A 22,157-nucleotide genomic window follows, 5' to 3' on the forward strand; every position below is an offset into this window, starting at 1 on the left:
TAAAGCCTAGGAAAAATAGGGTTGCATTTATGTATTGACGTATTGTGTGAATTGTCCAAAATTTTGGAGAACTTGGCGAGGTTACAGCAGATAAAGTGCTTCAGCACTCTGCTCGCATTTTAACTTCAAACAATTCAAAAAGCTAACTCGACGTTTAAATGAAGAAATACACACGGAGAAAAATTAACGTGAACAATAATTTATATTTAAGACTGAATTATAATAGATTGAATTTTTTAATTTAAAAAATTTTTTAATTTTTAACAAAAATTTACGCTTTAATGAAATTTACTTAGATTCTGTGCTCAGCGTGACGGTTCTAGCCATTTTACGATTCAACGATTTTAGCTTCTTGGGTTACTGAATAACCTATTTATCTACTCGAATTTTACGTGACAATCTACGATTTGTTTGTTATCCAATAACATAAGTTGCCATTAATGAATACTGATAAACATTAATTTGATTGGAGTTTATAATATTAGAAAGCGATCGATTTATGCCTTGACAGTGTTTCTTCCTACGATAACGAAAGTAAATACGAAATTTGAAAACGATCGCAATTATTACTGATTAATAATTTTGATATTTAATCAATAAATTGTTAAATAAACTTTTGTTCGTTGCCACGCTGTTGCGCAGTTAAATTCGGCGCGCTAGGTTTTACCCTATTATAGCACAAGATATTCACGCCAGAAGAAGCTGCAGGTCTACACCCGTTTATAATATATATTAGTGTATTTACAGTTTTGAAATATAAAATAGATAAATATAAAATAAATACAAAATATATATAAAATAGAAAATTATCTTGCCGAAAATTCATTTCACAAGTAAAATTTTTATTTACATGAATAAAAGTTACAATAGATGAGATGTTCATAATGTATTCAGATGAATATGTAATAACTAGTAATAATAATTTCTAAGGAATTTAATGAATTGCTTATTAATGGATGTCATTGAGTGTATTTTTTCTCTTACTATAGTTCCATTCATAGATCATGAAACTAATTTTGTTTTAGTTAGTTAGTTAGTCAGTTATAAGAGGGCGTCTAAAACTTCGTGTTTACAAGAGGGCGTCTAAAACTTCGTGTTTACAAGAGGGCGTCTAAAACTTCGTGTTTACAAGATGGCATCTAGAACGTAGCGTATGTAAGGTGGTGTCTAAAGGATAGTCTCTAAAACGTAGTGTCTGAAACGTAATTTTATACTATAGTGTTGTATTGCACATATTTGCTAAAAAATAACTACTTTGTGCGCTATTAAACGTATAAAATTTGAGTAACGAATATTACTCAGTGTAAAAAGATGGATACATTAAATGAGTCGAGTTTGTATAGGTTAGAAGGGACTGAGAAAAATCAAGCAGGAGGTTTGATTATTCGGAAGAAACCCTCTGATCATACATTTAAAAAGCCTCAGGTATCTGTCTTGGGTCTTGACAAACTTGCAAAACGAAAAAGGCAAGAAAATGCACAGGAAGTTAACTCATTGAAATCTGAATCTAGTTCACCAAAATCAGAGATTAAGGAAAGAAAATACAGATCTTATGCCGAAGAAACTCCAACTCATACTGGTGGGGTGAATACTGAGGCACAACGAAGATTAGAATCACGATTAAAGCATCAAAGATTGAGTGCACAGGACAAAAATCATAGACACAATTATAAGGACAAGGATCGGAATAGAGATAGGGATAGGAATAGGGATCGATACAGGGATTGGGATAGAGAAAGAAGCAGAAGCAGAGACAGTGTTAGAGATAGTAGTAGACAAACACCCTTAAGGTTTAAAGATGAACCTCAAACTCCAATATTTAAAACAAAGGATTCAACATCTAAAAGTAATTGGGATGATGACGAAGATGAAGAACCAAGAAAATCCAGTTGGGATCATCCAACACCCAACCTATACAATATTAAAGATGGTAGAGACAGTGTTAGAAGTGAATTTACGCCTTCGTATAAATATAACCCTTGGAATAAAGATCGAAAAGCTAGTGGTGCTACACCTAGCATATTTGGGGAAGAAAAAGACCTGTGGGACTTGTGGGAAGAAGAGCAACAAAGACTGGATAGAGAATGGTATGCCTTGGATGATGGAGAAAATCATGCGTTTGCTGACGTTTCTGAAGAATACACCCGTAAAAAGGAAATGGAATTGGAAGCAAAAAGACAGAAGCGTCTTTCCGCACAACAGCGACAGATAAATAAAGATAACGAATTGTGGGAACGTAACAGAATGTTAACATCTGGTGTCATATGTTCTTTAGATCATGATGATGATCCTGATGATGAAGGAGAAACCAGAGTACATCTCTTAGTCCATAATGTTGTTCCACCATTTCTGGATGGTCGAATTGTATTCACTAAACAACCAGAGCCTGTTGTACCTGTACGTGATCCTACTTCTGATATGGCACTTGTAGCAAGAAAAGGGTCGGCCTTGGTACGAGCATATCGTGAACAAAAAGAGCGGAAAAGGGCGCAAAAAAAACATTGGGAACTAGCTGGAACTCATATTGGTAATATCATGGGTGTACGTGATAGACACAAAGATGATAAGGAAGATCCAGGTCAAGAAACTGACTTCAAAGCTGGACAAAAATATGCGCGTCATATACGAGATGAAGTTACCGGAGAAGCTAAATACAGGTCCATTCAACACCAGAGGAGGAGTCTTCCAGTATTTGCTGTACGGCAAGAACTGTTAAATGTAATTAGAGAAAACAGTGTAGTAGTTATTGTTGGAGAAACTGGCAGTGGAAAAACAACACAATTGACTCAATATCTTCATGAAGACGGTTATAGTCGGTACGGTATAATTGGATGTACACAACCAAGAAGAGTAGCAGCTATGTCTGTGGCAAAAAGAGTTTCTGATGAAATGGCTACTGCTTTAGGAGACAAAGTTGGTTATGCTATTCGTTTTGAGGATTGCACTTCAAAAGATACCGTCATTAAATATATGACTGATGGTATTTTATTAAGAGAAAGCTTAAGGGAAGGAGATTTGGATCGATATAGTGTAATTATCATGGATGAAGCTCATGAAAGATCTTTATCTACTGACGTCTTATTTGGTTTGTTGAGAGAGGTTGTAGCCAGACGACATGATCTGAAATTGATCGTAACATCCGCTACAATGGACTCTAGCAAATTTTCAGCATTTTTTGGAAATGCTGCAACATTCCAAATCCCAGGTCGCACATTTCCAGTTGAAGTATTACACTCCAAGAATCCAATAGAAGACTATGTTGATGCTGCGGTGAAACAAGTATTACAAATTCATTTGCAACCTCGTTCAGGCGATGTATTGGTCTTTATGCCCGGTCAGGAAGACATTGAAGTTACTTGCGAGGCTTTGAAAGAACGTTTAGCAGAGATCGAATCTGCTCCTCCACTTTCCATTTTACCTATTTACTCGCAACTGCCCTCGGATTTACAAGCTAAAATTTTTCAACGTTCAGAGGGAGGTTTACGAAAATGCGTTGTAGCAACAAATATAGCCGAAACTTCATTGACTGTCGACGGAATTGTATTCGTCGTGGACTCGGGCTATTGCAAGTTGAAAGTTTATAACCCACGAATTAGTATGGATGCCTTACAAGTATATCCAGTGTCCAGAGCAAATGCTGATCAAAGAGCAGGAAGAGCAGGACGTACTGGTCCTGGTACCTGCTACAGATTATACACGCGAAGACAATATTTAGACGAACTACTATTAACTGGAGTTCCAGAAATACAGCGAACCAATCTGGCAAATACTGTATTGTTACTGAAGTCTTTGGGTGTTCAAGATTTATTGAGTTTTCATTTTATGGATCCTCCACCACAAGATAATATATTAAATTCTATGTATCAGTTGTGGATTTTAGGTGCATTAGATCATACAGGACGTTTAACGCCTTTGGGACGACAAATGGCAGAATTCCCTTTAGACCCGCCACAATGTCAGATGCTTATTGTTGCTTCTCAACTCGGTTGCACTGCAGATATACTTATCATAGTTTCTATGCTGTCAGTGCCTTCGATATTCTACCGACCCAAAGGTCGCGAAGAAGATTCTGATTCAGCTCGAGAGAAGTTTCAAGTACCAGAGTCTGACCACCTAACATATTTAAATGTGTACAATCAGTGGAAGACGAATGGTTATTCCAGCTCTTGGTGTAACGCTCACTTTATTCACGCGAAAGCTATGCGGAAAGTAAGAGAAGTTCGACAACAGCTGGAAGAAATTCTGAAACAACAAAAGATGGAAGTTGTAAGCTGTGGCACGGACTGGGACATTGTACGGAAATGTATTTGTTCGGCATACTTTCACCAAGCAGCTCGTTTGAAAGGTATTGGCGAATACGTGAATTGTCGTACTGGAATGCCATGCCATCTTCATCCGACGTCAGCTTTGTTCGGTATGGGGTTCACGCCAGACTACGTGGTGTATCACGAACTTGTGATGACTGGCAAGGAGTACATGCAATGTGTGACTGCCGTTGATGGCCACTGGCTAGCCGAATTGGGTCCTATGTTTTTTAGCGTAAAGGAAACTGGACGAAGCGGACGAGCAAAAAGACGACAAGCCATGCAACATTTACATGAAATGGAAGGGCAGATGAAAGAAGCGGAAGAAGAAATGAAAGCTAGAGCGCAAGAACAACTTGAACGTGAACAAGCTTCTAGCAGGAAGTAAGTTTCTTGTGTTTCAAATTTATAATACATACAGTATCTCATGAAAGTATTTGAATTACCGTAGAAAGCTTAATATAAGTTTTTTATAATATTTATCTGATATTTCGTACCATTAATTTTAACGATATTATTTTATATTGTTAACAGGAAGGAAATATTGACGCCAGGTATCAGAGAACCGGGTACACCTGCTCCATATCGTAAAACTCCACGTAGATTGGGGTTGTAATTGTTCAGATTTTCAATGAAATGTATGAATGATTTCAATGAAATGTAAATATAAGACTGCGTGGTGAATCACGAACTTGTGATGACTGACAAGTAGCACATGCAATGTGTGACTGCCGTTGATGGCCACTGGCTAGTCGAATTGGGTCCTACGTTTTTTAGCGTAAAGGAAACTGGACGAAGCGGATGAGCAAAAAGACGACAAGCCATGCAACATTTACATGAAATGGAAGGGCAGATGAAAGAAGCGGATGAAGAAATGAAAGCTAGGGCGCAAGAACAACTTGAACGTGAACAAGCTTCTATCAGGAAGTAAGTTTCTTGTGTTTCAAATTTATAATACATACAGTATCTCATGAAAGTATTTGAATTACCGTAGAAAGCTTAATATAAGTTTTTTATAATATTTATCTGATATTTCGTACCATTAATTTTTACGATATTATTTTATATTGTTTACAGGAAGGAAATATTGACGCCAGGTATCAGAGAACCGGGTACACCTGCTCCTTATCGTAAAACGCCAAATAGATTGGGGTTGTAATTGTTCAGATTTTCGATGAAATGTAAATATAAGACTGCGTGATGCATCACGAGCTTGTGATGACTGGCAAGGAGCACATGCAATGTGTGACTGCCGTTGACGGCCACTGGCTAGCCGAATTGGATCCTACGTTTTTTAGCGTGAAGGAAACTGGACGAAGCGGACGAGCAAAAAGACGACAAGCCATGCAACATTTACATGAAATGGAAGGGCAGATGAAAGAAGCGGATGAAGAAATGAAAGCTAGGGCGCAAGAACAACTTGAACGTGAACAAGCTTCTAGCAGGAAGTAAGTTTCTTGTGTTTCAAATTTATAATACATACAGTATCTCATGAAAGTATTTGAATTACCGTAGAAAGCTTAATATAAGTTTTTTATAATATTTATCTGATATTTCGTACCATTAATTTTAACGATATTATTTTATATTGTTTACAGGAAGGAAATATTGACGCCAGGTATCAGAGAACCGGGTACACCTGCTCCTTATCGTAAAACTCCAAGTCGATTGGGGTTATAAGTGTCCAGATTTTCAATGAAATGTAAATATAAAATTTGTTTTATTGGGTTGGCAACTAAGTGATTGCGAATACCACCATCATTCGGTGGTAATGACAAAATCTGTAATCGTTTAATTGCCAAACCAATACAATATGTTGGAATAATGTAAAATTTGTTTTATATATGATATGTAGGAATAATGTAAAATTTGTTGTTTTACAATATGTAGGAACGATGTAAAATTAAAAAAAATACAATAAAAGCTTTTGTACAGAGGCATTTTTTGAGTATAGATCATTACAAGAAGCCCAATTTCTCTGCAGGTACCAGCAACTACAGCAAGTAGCTTTGATAAATATTTATTTTCCATTTCTATTAAATTTATCAAGCTGATATTCTCAACAGGTTTGTATACTAGCCGAAGAGGACCTTCCATAAAATATTCCAATGTAGAATCTTTTTTCCATGTTTGCTTAGCTAAATTCTCAAAAAACTGTCCATATTTTCGTAAATGTGTAGAACCTGCAGCTTTGTATATGGTCTCGTCCTTTTTCGAATTCCATGCTGATGATTCTATCATTATTATTTCGTATATTTGCTAACGTTAATCGAAATATGTTAAAGTACTGATTTCAAATAAATAACATGTAAAATGTATTTTTCAAATTTGTAACATATCTTTTGATAATTCACATATGTTTTAGTACCATCCTATACTTTTTCAGCATCACTTTCAAGCAGTACTTTCTTTAATTACTTTTAACTACTATTATGATACTATCGGTTCTTACATATTTACAAAAAACAAAATTGGAAAGTGGATATCATGAAATGTTGATAGCTGATAGTACTGCACTGTACAGACTATACTGTACCGTCTGACCAACGAGTTGAGTCACAAGTAAATAAAACCACGCCTAGGATAAAGCCTAGGAAAAATAGGGTTGCATTTATGTATTGACGTATTGTGTGAATTGTCCAAAATTTTGGAGAACTTGGCGAGGTTACAGCAGATAAAGTGCTTCAGCACTCTGCTCGCATTTTAACTTCAAACAATTCAAAAAGCTAACTCGACGTTTAAATGAAGAAATACACACGGAGAAAAATTAACGTGAACAATAATTTATATTTAAGACTGAATTATAATAGATTGAATTTTTTAATTTAAAAAATTTTTTAATTTTTAACAAAAATTTACGCTTTAATGAAATTTACTTAGATTCTGTGCTCAGCGTGACGGTTCTAGCCATTTTACGATTCAACGATTTTAGCTTCTTGGGTTACTGAATAACCTATTTATCTACTCGAATTTTACGTGACAATCTACGATTTGTTTGTTATCCAATAACATAAGTTGCCATTAATGAATACTGATAAACATTAATTTGATTGGAGTTTATAATATTAGAAAGCGATCGATTTATGCCTTGACAGTGTTTCTTCCTACGATAACGAAAGTAAATACGAAATTTGAAAACGATCGCAATTATTACTGATTAATAATTTTGATATTTAATCAATAAATTGTTAAATAAACTTTTGTTCGTTGCCACGCTGTTGCGCAGTTAAATTCGGCGCGCTAGGTTTTACCCTATTATAGCACAAGATATTCACGCCAGAAGAAGCTGCAGGTCTACACCCGTTTATAATATATATTAGTGTATTTACAGTTTTGAAATATAAAATAGATAAATATAAAATAAATACAAAATATATATAAAATAGAAAATTATCTTGCCGAAAATTCATTTCACAAGTAAAATTTTTATTTACATGAATAAAAGTTACAATAGATGAGATGTTCATAATGTATTCAGATGAATATGTAATAACTAGTAATAATAATTTCTAAGGAATTTAATGAATTGCTTATTAATGGATGTCATTGAGTGTATTTTTTCTCTTACTATAGTTCCATTCATAGATCATGAAACTAATTTTGTTTTAGTTAGTTAGTTAGTCAGTTATAAGAGGGCGTCTAAAACTTCGTGTTTACAAGAGGGCGTCTAAAACTTCGTGTTTACAAGAGGGCGTCTAAAACTTCGTGTTTACAAGATGGCATCTAGAACGTAGCGTATGTAAGGTGGTGTCTAAAGGATAGTCTCTAAAACGTAGTGTCTGAAACGTAATTTTATACTATAGTGTTGTATTGCACATATTTGCTAAAAAATAACTACTTTGTGCGCTATTAAACGTATAAAATTTGAGTAACGAATATTACTCAGTGTAAAAAGATGGATACATTAAATGAGTCGAGTTTGTATAGGTTAGAAGGGACTGAGAAAAATCAAGCAGGAGGTTTGATTATTCGGAAGAAACCCTCTGATCATACATTTAAAAAGCCTCAGGTATCTGTCTTGGGTCTTGACAAACTTGCAAAACGAAAAAGGCAAGAAAATGCACAGGAAGTTAACTCATTGAAATCTGAATCTAGTTCACCAAAATCAGAGATTAAGGAAAGAAAATACAGATCTTATGCCGAAGAAACTCCAACTCATACTGGTGGGGTGAATACTGAGGCACAACGAAGATTAGAATCACGATTAAAGCATCAAAGATTGAGTGCACAGGACAAAAATCATAGACACAATTATAAGGACAAGGATCGGAATAGAGATAGGGATAGGAATAGGGATCGATACAGGGATTGGGATAGAGAAAGAAGCAGAAGCAGAGACAGTGTTAGAGATAGTAGTAGACAAACACCCTTAAGGTTTAAAGATGAACCTCAAACTCCAATATTTAAAACAAAGGATTCAACATCTAAAAGTAATTGGGATGATGACGAAGATGAAGAACCAAGAAAATCCAGTTGGGATCATCCAACACCCAACCTATACAATATTAAAGATGGTAGAGACAGTGTTAGAAGTGAATTTACGCCTTCGTATAAATATAACCCTTGGAATAAAGATCGAAAAGCTAGTGGTGCTACACCTAGCATATTTGGGGAAGAAAAAGACCTGTGGGACTTGTGGGAAGAAGAGCAACAAAGACTGGATAGAGAATGGTATGCCTTGGATGATGGAGAAAATCATGCGTTTGCTGACGTTTCTGAAGAATACACCCGTAAAAAGGAAATGGAATTGGAAGCAAAAAGACAGAAGCGTCTTTCCGCACAACAGCGACAGATAAATAAAGATAACGAATTGTGGGAACGTAACAGAATGTTAACATCTGGTGTCATATGTTCTTTAGATCATGATGATGATCCTGATGATGAAGGAGAAACCAGAGTACATCTCTTAGTCCATAATGTTGTTCCACCATTTCTGGATGGTCGAATTGTATTCACTAAACAACCAGAGCCTGTTGTACCTGTACGTGATCCTACTTCTGATATGGCACTTGTAGCAAGAAAAGGGTCGGCCTTGGTACGAGCATATCGTGAACAAAAAGAGCGGAAAAGGGCGCAAAAAAAACATTGGGAACTAGCTGGAACTCATATTGGTAATATCATGGGTGTACGTGATAGACACAAAGATGATAAGGAAGATCCAGGTCAAGAAACTGACTTCAAAGCTGGACAAAAATATGCGCGTCATATACGAGATGAAGTTACCGGAGAAGCTAAATACAGGTCCATTCAACACCAGAGGAGGAGTCTTCCAGTATTTGCTGTACGACAAGAACTGTTAAATGTAATTAGAGAAAACAGTGTAGTAGTTATTGTTGGAGAAACTGGCAGTGGAAAAACAACACAATTGACTCAATATCTTCATGAAGACGGTTATAGTCGGTACGGTATAATTGGATGTACACAACCAAGAAGAGTAGCAGCTATGTCTGTGGCAAAAAGAGTTTCTGATGAAATGGCTACTGCTTTAGGAGACAAAGTTGGTTATGCTATTCGTTTTGAGGATTGCACTTCAAAAGATACCGTCATTAAATATATGACTGATGGTATTTTATTAAGAGAAAGCTTAAGGGAAGGAGATTTGGATCGATATAGTGTAATTATCATGGATGAAGCTCATGAAAGATCTTTATCTACTGACGTCTTATTTGGTTTGTTGAGAGAGGTTGTAGCCAGACGACATGATCTGAAATTGATCGTAACATCCGCTACAATGGACTCTAGCAAATTTTCAGCATTTTTTGGAAATGCTGCAACATTCCAAATCCCAGGTCGCACATTTCCAGTTGAAGTATTACACTCCAAGAATCCAATAGAAGACTATGTTGATGCTGCGGTGAAACAAGTATTACAAATTCATTTGCAACCTCGTTCAGGCGATGTATTGGTCTTTATGCCCGGTCAGGAAGACATTGAAGTTACTTGCGAGGCTTTGAAAGAACGTTTAGCAGAGATCGAATCTGCTCCTCCACTTTCCATTTTACCTATTTACTCGCAACTGCCCTCGGATTTACAAGCTAAAATTTTTCAACGTTCAGAGGGAGGTTTACGAAAATGCGTTGTAGCAACAAATATAGCCGAAACTTCATTGACTGTCGACGGAATTGTATTCGTCGTGGACTCGGGCTATTGCAAGTTGAAAGTTTATAACCCACGAATTGGTATGGATGCCTTACAAGTATATCCAGTGTCCAGAGCAAATGCTGATCAAAGAGCAGGAAGAGCAGGACGTACTGGTCCTGGTACCTGCTACAGATTATACACGCGAAGACAATATTTAGACGAACTACTATTAACTGGAGTTCCAGAAATACAGCGAACCAATCTGGCAAATACTGTATTGTTACTGAAGTCTTTGGGTGTTCAAGATTTATTGAGTTTTCATTTTATGGATCCTCCACCACAAGATAATATATTAAATTCTATGTATCAGTTGTGGATTTTAGGTGCATTAGATCATACAGGACGTTTAACGCCTTTGGGACGACAAATGGCAGAATTCCCTTTAGACCCGCCACAATGTCAGATGCTTATTGTTGCTTCTCAACTCGGTTGCACTGCAGATATACTTATCATAGTTTCTATGCTGTCAGTGCCTTCGATATTCTACCGACCCAAAGGTCGCGAAGAAGATTCTGATTCAGCTCGAGAGAAGTTTCAAGTACCAGAGTCTGACCACCTAACATATTTAAATGTGTACAATCAGTGGAAGACGAATGGTTATTCCAGCTCTTGGTGTAACGCACACTTTATTCACGCGAAAGCTATGCGGAAAGTAAGAGAAGTTCGACAACAGCTGGAAGAAATTCTGAAACAACAAAAGATGGAAGTTGTAAGCTGTGGCACGGACTGGGACATTGTACGGAAATGTATTTGTTCGGCATACTTTCACCAAGCAGCTCGTTTGAAAGGTATTGGCGAATACGTGAATTGTCGTACTGGAATGCCATGCCATCTTCATCCGACGTCAGCTTTGTTCGGTATGGGGTTCACGCCAGACTACGTGGTGTATCACGAACTTGTGATGACTGGCAAGGAGTACATGCAATGTGTGACTGCCGTTGATGGCCACTGGCTAGCCGAATTGGGTCCTATGTTTTTTAGCGTAAAGGAAACTGGACGAAGCGGACGAGCAAAAAGACGACAAGCCATGCAACATTTACATGAAATGGAAGGGCAGATGAAAGAAGCGGAAGAAGAAATGAAAGCTAGAGCGCAAGAACAACTTGAACGTGAACAAGCTTCTAGCAGGAAGTAAGTTTCTTGTGTTTCAAATTTATAATACATACAGTATCTCATGAAAGTATTTGAATTACCGTAGAAAGCTTAATATAAGTTTTTTATAATATTTATCTGATATTTCGTACCATTAATTTTAACGATATTATTTTATATTGTTTACAGGAAGGAAATATTGACGCCAGGTATCAGAGAACCGGGTACACCTGCTCCATATCGTAAAACTCCACGTAGATTGGGGTTGTAATTGTTCAGATTTTCAATGAAATGTATGAATGATTTCAATGAAATGTAAATATAAGACTGCGTGGTGAATCACGAACTTGTGATGACTGACAAGTAGCACATGCAATGTGTGACTGCCGTTGATGGCCACTGGCTAGTCGAATTGGGTCCTACGTTTTTTAGCGTAAAGGAAACTGGACGAAGCGGACGAGCAAAAAGACGACAAGCCATGCAACATTTACATGAAATGGAAGGGCAGATGAAAGAAGCGGATGAAGAAATGAAAGCTAGGGCGCAAGAACAACTTGAACGTGAACAAGCTTCTATCAGGAAGTAAGTTTCTTGTGTTTCAAATTTATAATACATACAGTATCTCATGAAAGTATTTGAATTACCGTAGAAAGCTTAATATAAGTTTTTTATAATATTTATCTGATATTTCGTACCATTAATTTTTACGATATTATTTTATATTGTTTACAGGAAGGAAATATTGACGCCAGGTATCAGAGAACCGGGTACACCTGCTCCTTATCGTAAAACGCCAAATAGATTGGGGTTGTAATTGTTCAGATTTTCGATGAAATGTAAATATAAGACTGCGTGATGCATCACGAGCTTGTGATGACTGGCAAGGAGCACATGCAATGTGTGACTGCCGTTGACGGCCACTGGCTAGCCGAATTGGATCCTACGTTTTTTAGCGTAAAGGAAACTGGACGAAGCGGACGAGCAAAAAGACGACAAGCCATGCAACATTTACATGAAATGGAAGGGCAGATGAAAGAAGCGGATGAAGAAATGAAAGCTAGGGCGCAAGAACAACTTGAACGTGAACAAGCTTCTAGCAGGAAGTAAGTTTCTTGTGTTTCAAATTTATAATACATACAGTATCTCATGAAAGTATTTGAATTACCGTAGAAAGCTTAATATAAGTTTTTTATAATATTTATCTGATATTTCGTACCATTAATTTTAACGATATTATTTTATATTGTTTACAGGAAGGAAATATTGACGCCAGGTATCAGAGAACCGGGTACACCTGCTCCATATCGTAAAACTCCACGTAGATTGGGGTTATAAGTGTCCAGATTTTCAATGAAATGTATGAATGATTTCAATGAAATGTAAATATAAGACTGCGTGGTGCATCACGAACTTGTGATGACTGACAAGTAGCACATGCAATGTGTGACTGCCGTTGATGGCCACTGGCTAGTCGAATTGGGTCCTACGTTTTTTAGCGTAAAGGAAACTGGACGAAGCGGACGAGCAAAAAGACGACAAGCCATGCAACATTTACATGAAATGGAAGGGCAGATGAAAGAAGCGGATGAAGAAATGAAAGCTAGGGCGCAAGAACAACTTGAACGTGAACAAGCTTCTATCAGGAAGTAAGTTTCTTGTGTTTCAAATTTATAATACATACAGTATCTCATGAAAGTATTTGAATTACCGTAGAAAGCTTAATATAAGTTTTTTATAATATTTATCTGATATTTCGTACCATTAATTTTTACGATATTATTTTATATTGTTTACAGGAAGGAAATATTGACGCCAGGTATCAGAGAACCGGGTACACCTGCTCCTTATCGTAAAACTCCAAGTCGATTGGGGTTATAAGTGTCCAGATTTTCAATGAAATGTAAATATAAAATTTGTTTTATTGGGTTGGCAACTAAGTGATTGCGAATACCACCATCATTCGGTGGTAATGACAAAATCTGTAATCGTTTAATTGCCAAACCAATACAATATGTTGTAATAATGTAAAATTTGTTTTATATATGATATGTAGGAATAATGTAAAATTTGTTGTTTTACAATATGTAGGAACGATGTAAAATTAAAAAAAATACAATAAAAGCTTTTGTACAGAGGCATTTTTTGAGTATAGATCATTACAAGAAGCCCAATTTCTCTGCAGGTACCAGCAACTACAGCAAGTAGCTTTGATAAATATTTATTTTCCATTTCTAGTAAATTTATCAAGCTGATATTCTCAACAGGTTTGTATACTAGCCGAAGAGGACCTTCCATAAAATATTCCAATGTAGAATCTTTTTTCCATGTTTGCTTAGCTAAATTCTCAAAAAACTGTCCATATTTTCGTAAATGTGTAGAACCTGCAGCTTTGTATATGGTCTCGTCCTTTTTCGAATTCCATGCTGATGATTCTATCATTATTATTTCGTATATTTGCTAACGTTAATCGAAATATGTTAAAGTACTGATTTCAAATAAATAACATGTAAAATGTATTTTTCAAATTTGTAACATATCTTTTGATAATTCACATATGTTTTAGTACCATCCTATACTTTTTCAGCATCACTTTCAAGCAGTACTTTCTTTAATTACTTTTAACTACTATTATGATACTATCGGTTCTTACATATTTACAAAAAACAAAATTGGAAAGTGGATATCATGAAATGTTGATAGCTGATAGTACTGCACTGTACAGACTATACTGTACCGTCCTACCAACGAGTTGAGTCACAAGTAAATAAAACCACGCCTAGGATAAAGCCTAGGAAAAATAGGGTTGCATTTATGTATTGACGTATTGTGTGAATTGTCCAAAATTTTGGAGAACTTGGCGAGGTTACAGCAGATAAAGTGCTTCAGCACTCTACTCGCATTTTAACTTCAAACAATTCAAAAAGCTAACTCGACGTTTAAATGAAGAAATACACACGGAGAAAAATTAACGTGAACAATAATTTATATTTAAGACTGAATTATAATAGATTGAATTTTTTAATTTAAAAAATTTTTTAATTTTTAACAAAAATTTACGCTTTAATGAAATTTACTTAGATTCTGTGCTCAGCGTGACGGTTCTAGCCATTTTACGATTCAACGATTTTAGCTTCTTGGGTTACTGAATAACCTATTTATCTACTCGAATTTTACGTGACAATCTACGATTTGTTTGTTATCCAATAACATAAGTTGCCATTAATGAATACTGATAAACATTAATTTGATTGGAGTTTATAATATTAGAAAGCGATCGATTTATGCCTTGACAGTGTTTCTTCCTACGATAACGAAAGTAAATACGAAATTTGAAAACGATCGCAATTATTACTGATTAATAATTTTGATATTTAATCAATAAATTGTTAAATAAACTTTTGTTCGTTGCCACGCTGTTGCGCAGTTAAATTCGGCGCGCTAGGTTTTACCCTATTATAGCACAAGATATTCACGCCAGAAGAAGCTGCAGGTCTACACCCGTTTATAATATATATTAGTGTATTTACAGTTTTGAAATATAAAATAGATAAATATAAAATAAATACAAAATATATATAAAATAGAAAATTATCTTGCCGAAAATTCATTTCACAAGTAAAATTTTTATTTACATGAATAAAAGTTACAATAGATGAGATGTTCATAATGTATTCAGATGAATATGTAATAACTAGTAATAATAATTTCTAAGGAATTTAATGAATTGCTTATTAATGGATGTCATTGAGTGTATTTTTTCTCTTACTATAGTTCCATTCATAGATCATGAAACTAATTTTGTTTTAGTTAGTTAGTTAGTCAGTTATAAGAGGGCGTCTAAAACTTCGTGTTTACAAGAGGGCGTCTAAAACTTCGTGTTTACAAGAGGGCGTCTAAAACTTCGTGTTTACAAGATGGCATCTAGAACGTAGCGTATGTAAGGTGGTGTCTAAAGGATAGTCTCTAAAACGTAGTGTCTGAAACGTAATTTTATACTATAGTGTTGTATTGCACATATTTGCTAAAAAATAACTACTTTGTGCGCTATTAAACGTATAAAATTTGAGTAACGAATATTACTCAGTGTAAAAAGATGGATACATTAAATGAGTCGAGTTTGTATAGGTTAGAAGGGACTGAGAAAAATCAAGCAGGAGGTTTGATTATTCGGAAGAAACCCTCTGATCATACATTTAAAAAGCCTCAGGTATCTGTCTTGGGTCTTGACAAACTTGCAAAACGAAAAAGGCAAGAAAATGCACAGGAAGTTAACTCATTGAAATCTGAATCTAGTTCACCAAAATCAGAGATTAAGGAAAGAAAATACAGATCTTATGCCGAAGAAACTCCAACTCATACTGGTGGGGTGAATACTGAGGCACAACGAAGATTAGAATCACGATTAAAGCATCAAAGATTGAGTGCACAGGACAAAAATCATAGACACAATTATAAGGACAAGGATCGGAATAGAGATAGGGATAGGAATAGGGATCGATACAGGGATTGGGATAGAGAAAGAAGCAGAAGCAGAGACAGTGTTAGAGATAGTAGTAGACAAACACCCTTAAGGTTTAAAGATGAACCTCAAACTCCAATATTTAAAACAAAGGATTCAACATCTAAAAGTAATTGGGATGATGACGAAGATGAAGAACCAAGAAAATCCAGTTGGGATCATCCAACACCCAACCTATACAATATTAAAGATGGTAGAGACAGTGTTAGAAGTGAATTTACGCCTTCGTATAAATATAACCCTTGGAATAAAGATCGAAAAGCTAGTGGTGCTACACCTAGCATATTTGGGGAAGAAAAAGACCTGTGGGACTTGTGGGAAGAAGAGCAACAAAGACTGGATAGAGAATGGTATGCCTTGGATGATGGAGAAAATCATGCGTTTGCTGACGTTTCTGAAGAATACACCCGTAAAAAGGAAATGGAATTGGAAGCAAAAAGACAGAAGCGTCTTTCCGCACAACAGCGACAGATAAATAAAGATAACGAATTGTGGGAACGTAACAGAATGTTAACATCTGGTGTCATATGTTCTTTAGATCATGATGATGATCCTGATGATGAAGGAGAAACCAGAGTACATCTCTTAGTCCATAATGTTGTTCCACCATTTCTGGATGGTCGAATTGTATTCACTAAACAACCAGAGCCTGTTGTACCTGTACGTGATCCTACTTCTGATATGGCACTTGTAGCAAGAAAAGGGTCGGCCTTGGTACGAGCATATCGTGAACAAAAAGAGCGGAAAAGGGCGCAAAAAAAACATTGGGAACTAGCTGGAACTCATATTGGTAATATCATGGGTGTACGTGATAGACACAAAGATGATAAGGAAGATCCAGGTCAAGAAACTGACTTCAAAGCTGGACAAAAATATGCGCGTCATATACGAGATGAAGTTACCGGAGAAGCTAAATACAGGTCCATTCAACACCAGAGGAGGAGTCTTCCAGTATTTGCTGTACGACAAGAACTGTTAAATGTAATTAGAGAAAACAGTGTAGTAGTTATTGTTGGAGAAACTGGCAGTGGAAAAACAACACAATTGACTCAATATCTTCATGAAGACGGTTATAGTCGGTACGGTATAATTGGATGTACACAACCAAGAAGAGTAGCAGCTATGTCTGTGGCAAAAAGAGTTTCTGATGAAATGGCTACTGCTTTAGGAGACAAAGTTGGTTATGCTATTCGTTTTGAGGATTGCACTTCAAAAGATACCGTCATTAAATATATGACTGATGGTATTTTATTAAGAGAAAGCTTAAGGGAAGGAGATTTGGATCGATATAGTGTAATTATCATGGATGAAGCTCATGAAAGATCTTTATCTACTGACGTCTTATTTGGTTTGTTGAGAGAGGTTGTAGCCAGACGACATGATCTGAAATTGATCGTAACATCCGCTACAATGGACTCTAGCAAATTTTCAGCATTTTTTGGAAATGCTGCAACATTCCAAATCCCAGGTCGCACATTTCCAGTTGAAGTATTACACTCCAAGAATCCAATAGAAGACTATGTTGATGCTGCGGTGAAACAAGTATTACAAATTCATTTGCAACCTCGTTCAGGCGATGTATTGGTCTTTATGCCCGGTCAGGAAGACATTGAAGTTACTTGCGAGGCTTTGAAAGAACGTTTAGCAGAGATCGAATCTGCTCCTCCACTTTCCATTTTACCTATTTACTCGCAACTGCCCTCGGATTTACAAGCTAAAATTTTTCAACGTTCAGAGGGAGGTTTACGAAAATGCGTTGTAGCAACAAATATAGCCGAAACTTCATTGACTGTCGACGGAATTGTATTCGTCGTGGACTCGGGCTATTGCAAGTTGAAAGTTTATAACCCACGAATTGGTATGGATGCCTTACAAGTATATCCAGTGTCCAGAGCAAATGCTGATCAAAGAGCAGGAAGAGCAGGACGTACTGGTCCTGGTACCTGCTACAGATTATACACGCGAAGACAATATTTAGACGAACTACTATTAACTGGAGTTCCAGAAATACAGCGAACCAATCTGGCAAATACTGTATTGTTACTGAAGTCTTTGGGTGTTCAAGATTTATTGAGTTTTCATTTTATGGATCCTCCACCACAAGATAATATATTAAATTCTATGTATCAGTTGTGGATTTTAGGTGCATTAGATCATACAGGACGTTTAACGCCTTTGGGACGACAAATGGCAGAATTCCCTTTAGACCCGCCACAATGTCAGATGCTTATTGTTGCTTCTCAACTCGGTTGCACTGCAGATATACTTATCATAGTTTCTATGCTGTCAGTGCCTTCGATATTCTACCGACCCAAAGGTCGCGAAGAAGATTCTGATTCAGCTCGAGAGAAGTTTCAAGTACCAGAGTCTGACCACCTAACATATTTAAATGTGTACAATCAGTGGAAGACGAATGGTTATTCCAGCTCTTGGTGTAACGCACACTTTATTCACGCGAAAGCTATGCGGAAAGTAAGAGAAGTTCGACAACAGCTGGAAGAAATTCTGAAACAACAAAAGATGGAAGTTGTAAGCTGTGGCACGGACTGGGACATTGTACGGAAATGTATTTGTTCGGCATACTTTCACCAAGCAGCTCGTTTGAAAGGTATTGGCGAATACGTGAATTGTCGTACTGGAATGCCATGCCATCTTCATCCGACGTCAGCTTTGTTCGGTATGGGGTTCACGCCAGACTACGTGGTGTATCACGAACTTGTGATGACTGGCAAGGAGTACATGCAATGTGTGACTGCCGTTGATGGCCACTGGCTAGCCGAATTGGGTCCTATGTTTTTTAGCGTAAAGGAAACTGGACGAAGCGGACGAGCAAAAAGACGACAAGCCATGCAACATTTACATGAAATGGAAGGGCAGATGAAAGAAGCGGATGAAGAAATGAAAGCTAGGGCGCAAGAACAACTTGAACGTGAACAAGCTTCTATCAGGAAGTAAGTTTCTTGTGTTTCAAATTTATAATACATACAGTATCTCATGAAAGTATTTGAATTACCGTAGAAAGCTTAATATAAGTTTTTTATAATATTTATCTGATATTTCGTACCATTAATTTTTACGATATTATTTTATATTGTTTACAGGAAGGAAATATTGACGCCAGGTATCAGAGAACCGGGTACACCTGCTCCTTATCGTAAAACGCCAAATAGATTGGGGTTGTAATTGTTCAGATTTTCGATGAAATGTAAATATAAGACTGCGTGATGCATCACGAGCTTGTGATGACTGGCAAGGAGCACATGCAATGTGTGACTGCCGTTGACGGCCACTGGCTAGCCGAATTGGATCCTACGTTTTTTAGCGTAAAGGAAACTGGACGAAGCGGACGAGCAAAAAGACGACAAGCCATGCAACATTTACATGAAATGGAAGGGCAGATGAAAGAAGCGGATGAAGAAATGAAAGCTAGGGCGCAAGAACAACTTGAACGTGAACAAGCTTCTAGCAGGAAGTAAGTTTCTTGTGTTTCAAATTTATAATACATACAGTATCTCATGAAAGTATTTGAATTACCGTAGAAAGCTTAATATAAGTTTTTTATAATATTTATCTGATATTTCGTACCATTAATTTTAACGATATTATTTTATATTGTTTACAGGAAGGAAATATTGACGCCAGGTATCAGAGAACCGGGTACACCTGCTCCATATCGTAAAACTCCACGTAGATTGGGGTTATAAGTGTCCAGATTTTCAATGAAATGTATGAATGATTTCAATGAAATGTAAATATAAGACTGCGTGGTGCATCACGAACTTGTGATGACTGACAAGTAGCACATGCAATGTGTGACTGCCGTTGATGGCCACTGGCTAGTCGAATTGGGTCCTACGTTTTTTAGCGTAAAGGAAACTGGACGAAGCGGACGAGCAAAAAGACGACAAGCCATGCAACATTTACATGAAATGGAAGGGCAGATGAAAGAAGCGGATGAAGAAATGAAAGCTAGGGCGCAAGAACAACTTGAACGTGAACAAGCTTCTATCAGGAAGTAAGTTTCTTGTGTTTCAAATTTATAATACATACAGTATCTCATGAAAGTATTTGAATTACCGTAGAAAGCTTAATATAAGTTTTTTATAATATTTATCTGATATTTCGTACCATTAATTTTTACGATATTATTTTATATTGTTTACAGGAAGGAAATATTGACGCCAGGTATCAGAGAACCGGGTACACCTGCTCCTTATCGTAAAACTCCAAGTCGATTGGGGTTATAAGTGTCCAGATTTTCAATGAAATGTAAATATAAAATTTGTTTTATTGGGTTGGCAACTAAGTGATTGCGAATACCACCATCATTCGGTGGTAATGACAAAATCTGTAATCGTTTAATTGCCAAACCAATACAATATGTTGTAATAATGTAAAATTTGTTTTATATATGATATGTAGGAATAATGTAAAATTTGTTGTTTTACAATATGTAGGAACGATGTAAAATTAAAAAAAATACAATAAAAGCTTTTGTACAGAGGCATTTTTTGAGTATAGATCATTACAAGAAGCCCAATTTCTCTGCAGGTACCAGCAACTACAGCAAGTAGCTTTGATAAATATTTATTTTCCATTTCTAGTAAATTTATCAAGCTGATATTCTCAACAGGTTTGTATACTAGCCGAAGAGGACCTTCCATAAAATATTCCAATGTAGAATCTTTTTTCCATGTTTGCTTAGCTAAATTCTCAAAAAACTGTCCATATTTTCGTAAATGTGTAGAACCTGCAGCTTTGTATATGGTCTCGTCCTTTTTCGAATTCCATGCTGATGATTCTATCATTATTATTTCGTATATTTGCTAACGTTAATCGAAATATGTTAAAGTACTGATTTCAAATAAATAACATGTAAAATGTATTTTTCAAATTTGTAACATATCTTTTGATAATTCACATATGTTTTAGTACCATCCTATACTTTTTCAGCATCACTTTCAAGCAGTACTTTCTTTAATTACTTTTAACTACTATTATGATACTATCGGTTCTTACATATTTACAAAAAACAAAATTGGAAAGTGGATATCATGAAATGTTGATAGCTGATAGTACTGCACTGTACAGACTATACTGTACCGTCCTACCAACGAGTTGAGTCACAAGTAAATAAAACCACGCCTAGGATAAAGCCTAGGAAAAATAGGGTTGCATTTATGTATTGACGTATTGTGTGAATTGTCCAAAATTTTGGAGAACTTGGCGAGGTTACAGCAGATAAAGTGCTTCAGCACTCTACTCGCATTTTAACTTCAAACAATTCAAAAAGCTAACTCGACGTTTAAATGAAGAAATACACACGGAGAAAAATTAACGTGAACAATAATTTATATTTAAGACTGAATTATAATAGATTGAATTTTTTAATTTAAAAAATTTTTTAATTTTTAACAAAAATTTACGCTTTAATGAAATTTACTTAGATTCTGTGCTCAGCGTGACGGTTCTAGCCATTTTACGATTCAACGATTTTAGCTTCTTGGGTTACTGAATAACCTATTTATCTACTCGAATTTTACGTGACAATCTACGATTTGTTTGTTATCCAATAACATAAGTTGCCATTAATGAATACTGATAAACATTAATTTGATTGGAGTTTATAATATTAGAAAGCGATCGATTTATGCCTTGACAGTGTTTCTTCCTACGATAACGAAAGTAAATACGAAATTTGAAAACGATCGCAATTATTACTGATTAATAATTTTGATATTTAATCAATAAATTGTTAAATAAACTTTTGTTCGTTGCCACGCTGTTGCGCAGTTAAATTCGGCGCGCTAGGTTTTACCCTATTATAGCACAAGATATTCACGCCAGAAGAAGCTGCAGGTCTACACCCGTTTATAATATATATTAGTGTATTTACAGTTTTGAAATATAAAATAGATAAATATAAAATAAATACAAAATATATATAAAATAGAAAATTATCTTGCCGAAAATTCATTTCACAAGTAAAATTTTTATTTACATGAATAAAAGTTACAATAGATGAGATGTTCATAATGTATTCAGATGAATATGTAATAACTAGTAATAATAATTTCTAAGGAATTTAATGAATTGCTTAT

At 35.9% G+C, this 22,157-nt stretch overlaps 3 protein-coding genes and 1 long non-coding RNA gene across 9 annotated transcripts in view; 3 read left to right on the top strand and 1 right to left on the bottom strand.

Annotated features, from left to right (window-relative positions):
* LOC139995177 (uncharacterized) overlaps positions 1–22,157 on the bottom strand; it is a 189,670-nt gene that overhangs the window by 123,279 nt on the left and 44,234 nt on the right. The gene's annotated exons all lie outside the window — the stretch shown is intronic.
* Positions 1,145–6,123, top strand: LOC139994729 (pre-mRNA-splicing factor ATP-dependent RNA helicase PRP16-like). Of its 3 annotated transcripts, none has more exons than XM_072017636.1 (2): positions 1,145–4,688; positions 5,903–6,123. In XM_072017636.1, the coding sequence occupies exons 1-2, from the start codon at positions 1,312–1,314 to the stop codon at positions 5,982–5,984; spliced, it is 3,459 nt and encodes a 1,152-aa protein (XP_071873737.1). In that variant the 5' UTR covers positions 1,145–1,311; the 3' UTR covers positions 5,985–6,123. The 3 variants fall into 3 exon arrangements, with proteins under 3 accessions (XP_071873737.1, XP_071873740.1, XP_071873738.1); XM_072017639.1 differs by lacking the exon at positions 5,903–6,123 and adding an exon at positions 5,382–5,492; XM_072017637.1 differs by lacking the exon at positions 5,903–6,123 and adding an exon at positions 4,839–4,957.
* Positions 8,033–13,440, top strand: LOC139994718 (pre-mRNA-splicing factor ATP-dependent RNA helicase PRP16-like). 3 transcript variants are annotated; one of them, XM_072017622.1, is made up of 2 exons: positions 8,033–11,576; positions 13,334–13,440. In XM_072017622.1, the coding sequence occupies exons 1-2, from the start codon at positions 8,200–8,202 to the stop codon at positions 13,413–13,415; spliced, it is 3,459 nt and encodes a 1,152-aa protein (XP_071873723.1). In that variant the 5' UTR covers positions 8,033–8,199; the 3' UTR covers positions 13,416–13,440. The 3 variants fall into 3 exon arrangements, with proteins under 3 accessions (XP_071873723.1, XP_071873725.1, XP_071873724.1); XM_072017624.1 differs by lacking the exon at positions 13,334–13,440 and adding an exon at positions 12,270–12,380; XM_072017623.1 differs by lacking the exon at positions 13,334–13,440 and adding an exon at positions 11,727–11,832.
* Positions 15,464–20,328, top strand: LOC139994721 (pre-mRNA-splicing factor ATP-dependent RNA helicase PRP16-like). Of its 2 annotated transcripts, none has more exons than XM_072017628.1 (2): positions 15,464–19,007; positions 20,222–20,328. In XM_072017628.1, the coding sequence occupies exons 1-2, from the start codon at positions 15,631–15,633 to the stop codon at positions 20,301–20,303; spliced, it is 3,459 nt and encodes a 1,152-aa protein (XP_071873729.1). In that variant the 5' UTR covers positions 15,464–15,630; the 3' UTR covers positions 20,304–20,328. The 2 variants fall into 2 exon arrangements, with proteins under 2 accessions (XP_071873729.1, XP_071873731.1); XM_072017630.1 differs by lacking the exon at positions 20,222–20,328 and adding an exon at positions 19,158–19,268.

This window comes from Bombus fervidus, chromosome 15 (genome assembly GCF_041682495.2).
Source record: "Bombus fervidus isolate BK054 chromosome 15, iyBomFerv1, whole genome shotgun sequence".
NCBI lineage: Eukaryota > Metazoa > Arthropoda > Insecta > Hymenoptera > Apidae > Bombus > Bombus fervidus.

Bases quoted from the DNA above. Each gene is read 5' to 3' on its own strand.
- LOC139994729 (XM_072017636.1), top strand. From the start codon at position 1,312: ATGGATACATTAAATGAGTCGAGTTTGTATAGGTTAGAAGGGACTGAG. The intron at 4,689-5,902 runs GTAAGTTTCTTG...TATTGTTTACAG, and splicing joins GAACAAGCTTCTAGCAGGAA to GAAGGAAATATTGACGCCAG.
- LOC139994718 (XM_072017622.1), top strand. From the start codon at position 8,200: ATGGATACATTAAATGAGTCGAGTTTGTATAGGTTAGAAGGGACTGAG. The intron at 11,577-13,333 runs GTAAGTTTCTTG...TATTGTTTACAG, and splicing joins GAACAAGCTTCTAGCAGGAA to GAAGGAAATATTGACGCCAG.
- LOC139994721 (XM_072017628.1), top strand. From the start codon at position 15,631: ATGGATACATTAAATGAGTCGAGTTTGTATAGGTTAGAAGGGACTGAG. The intron at 19,008-20,221 runs GTAAGTTTCTTG...TATTGTTTACAG, and splicing joins GAACAAGCTTCTATCAGGAA to GAAGGAAATATTGACGCCAG.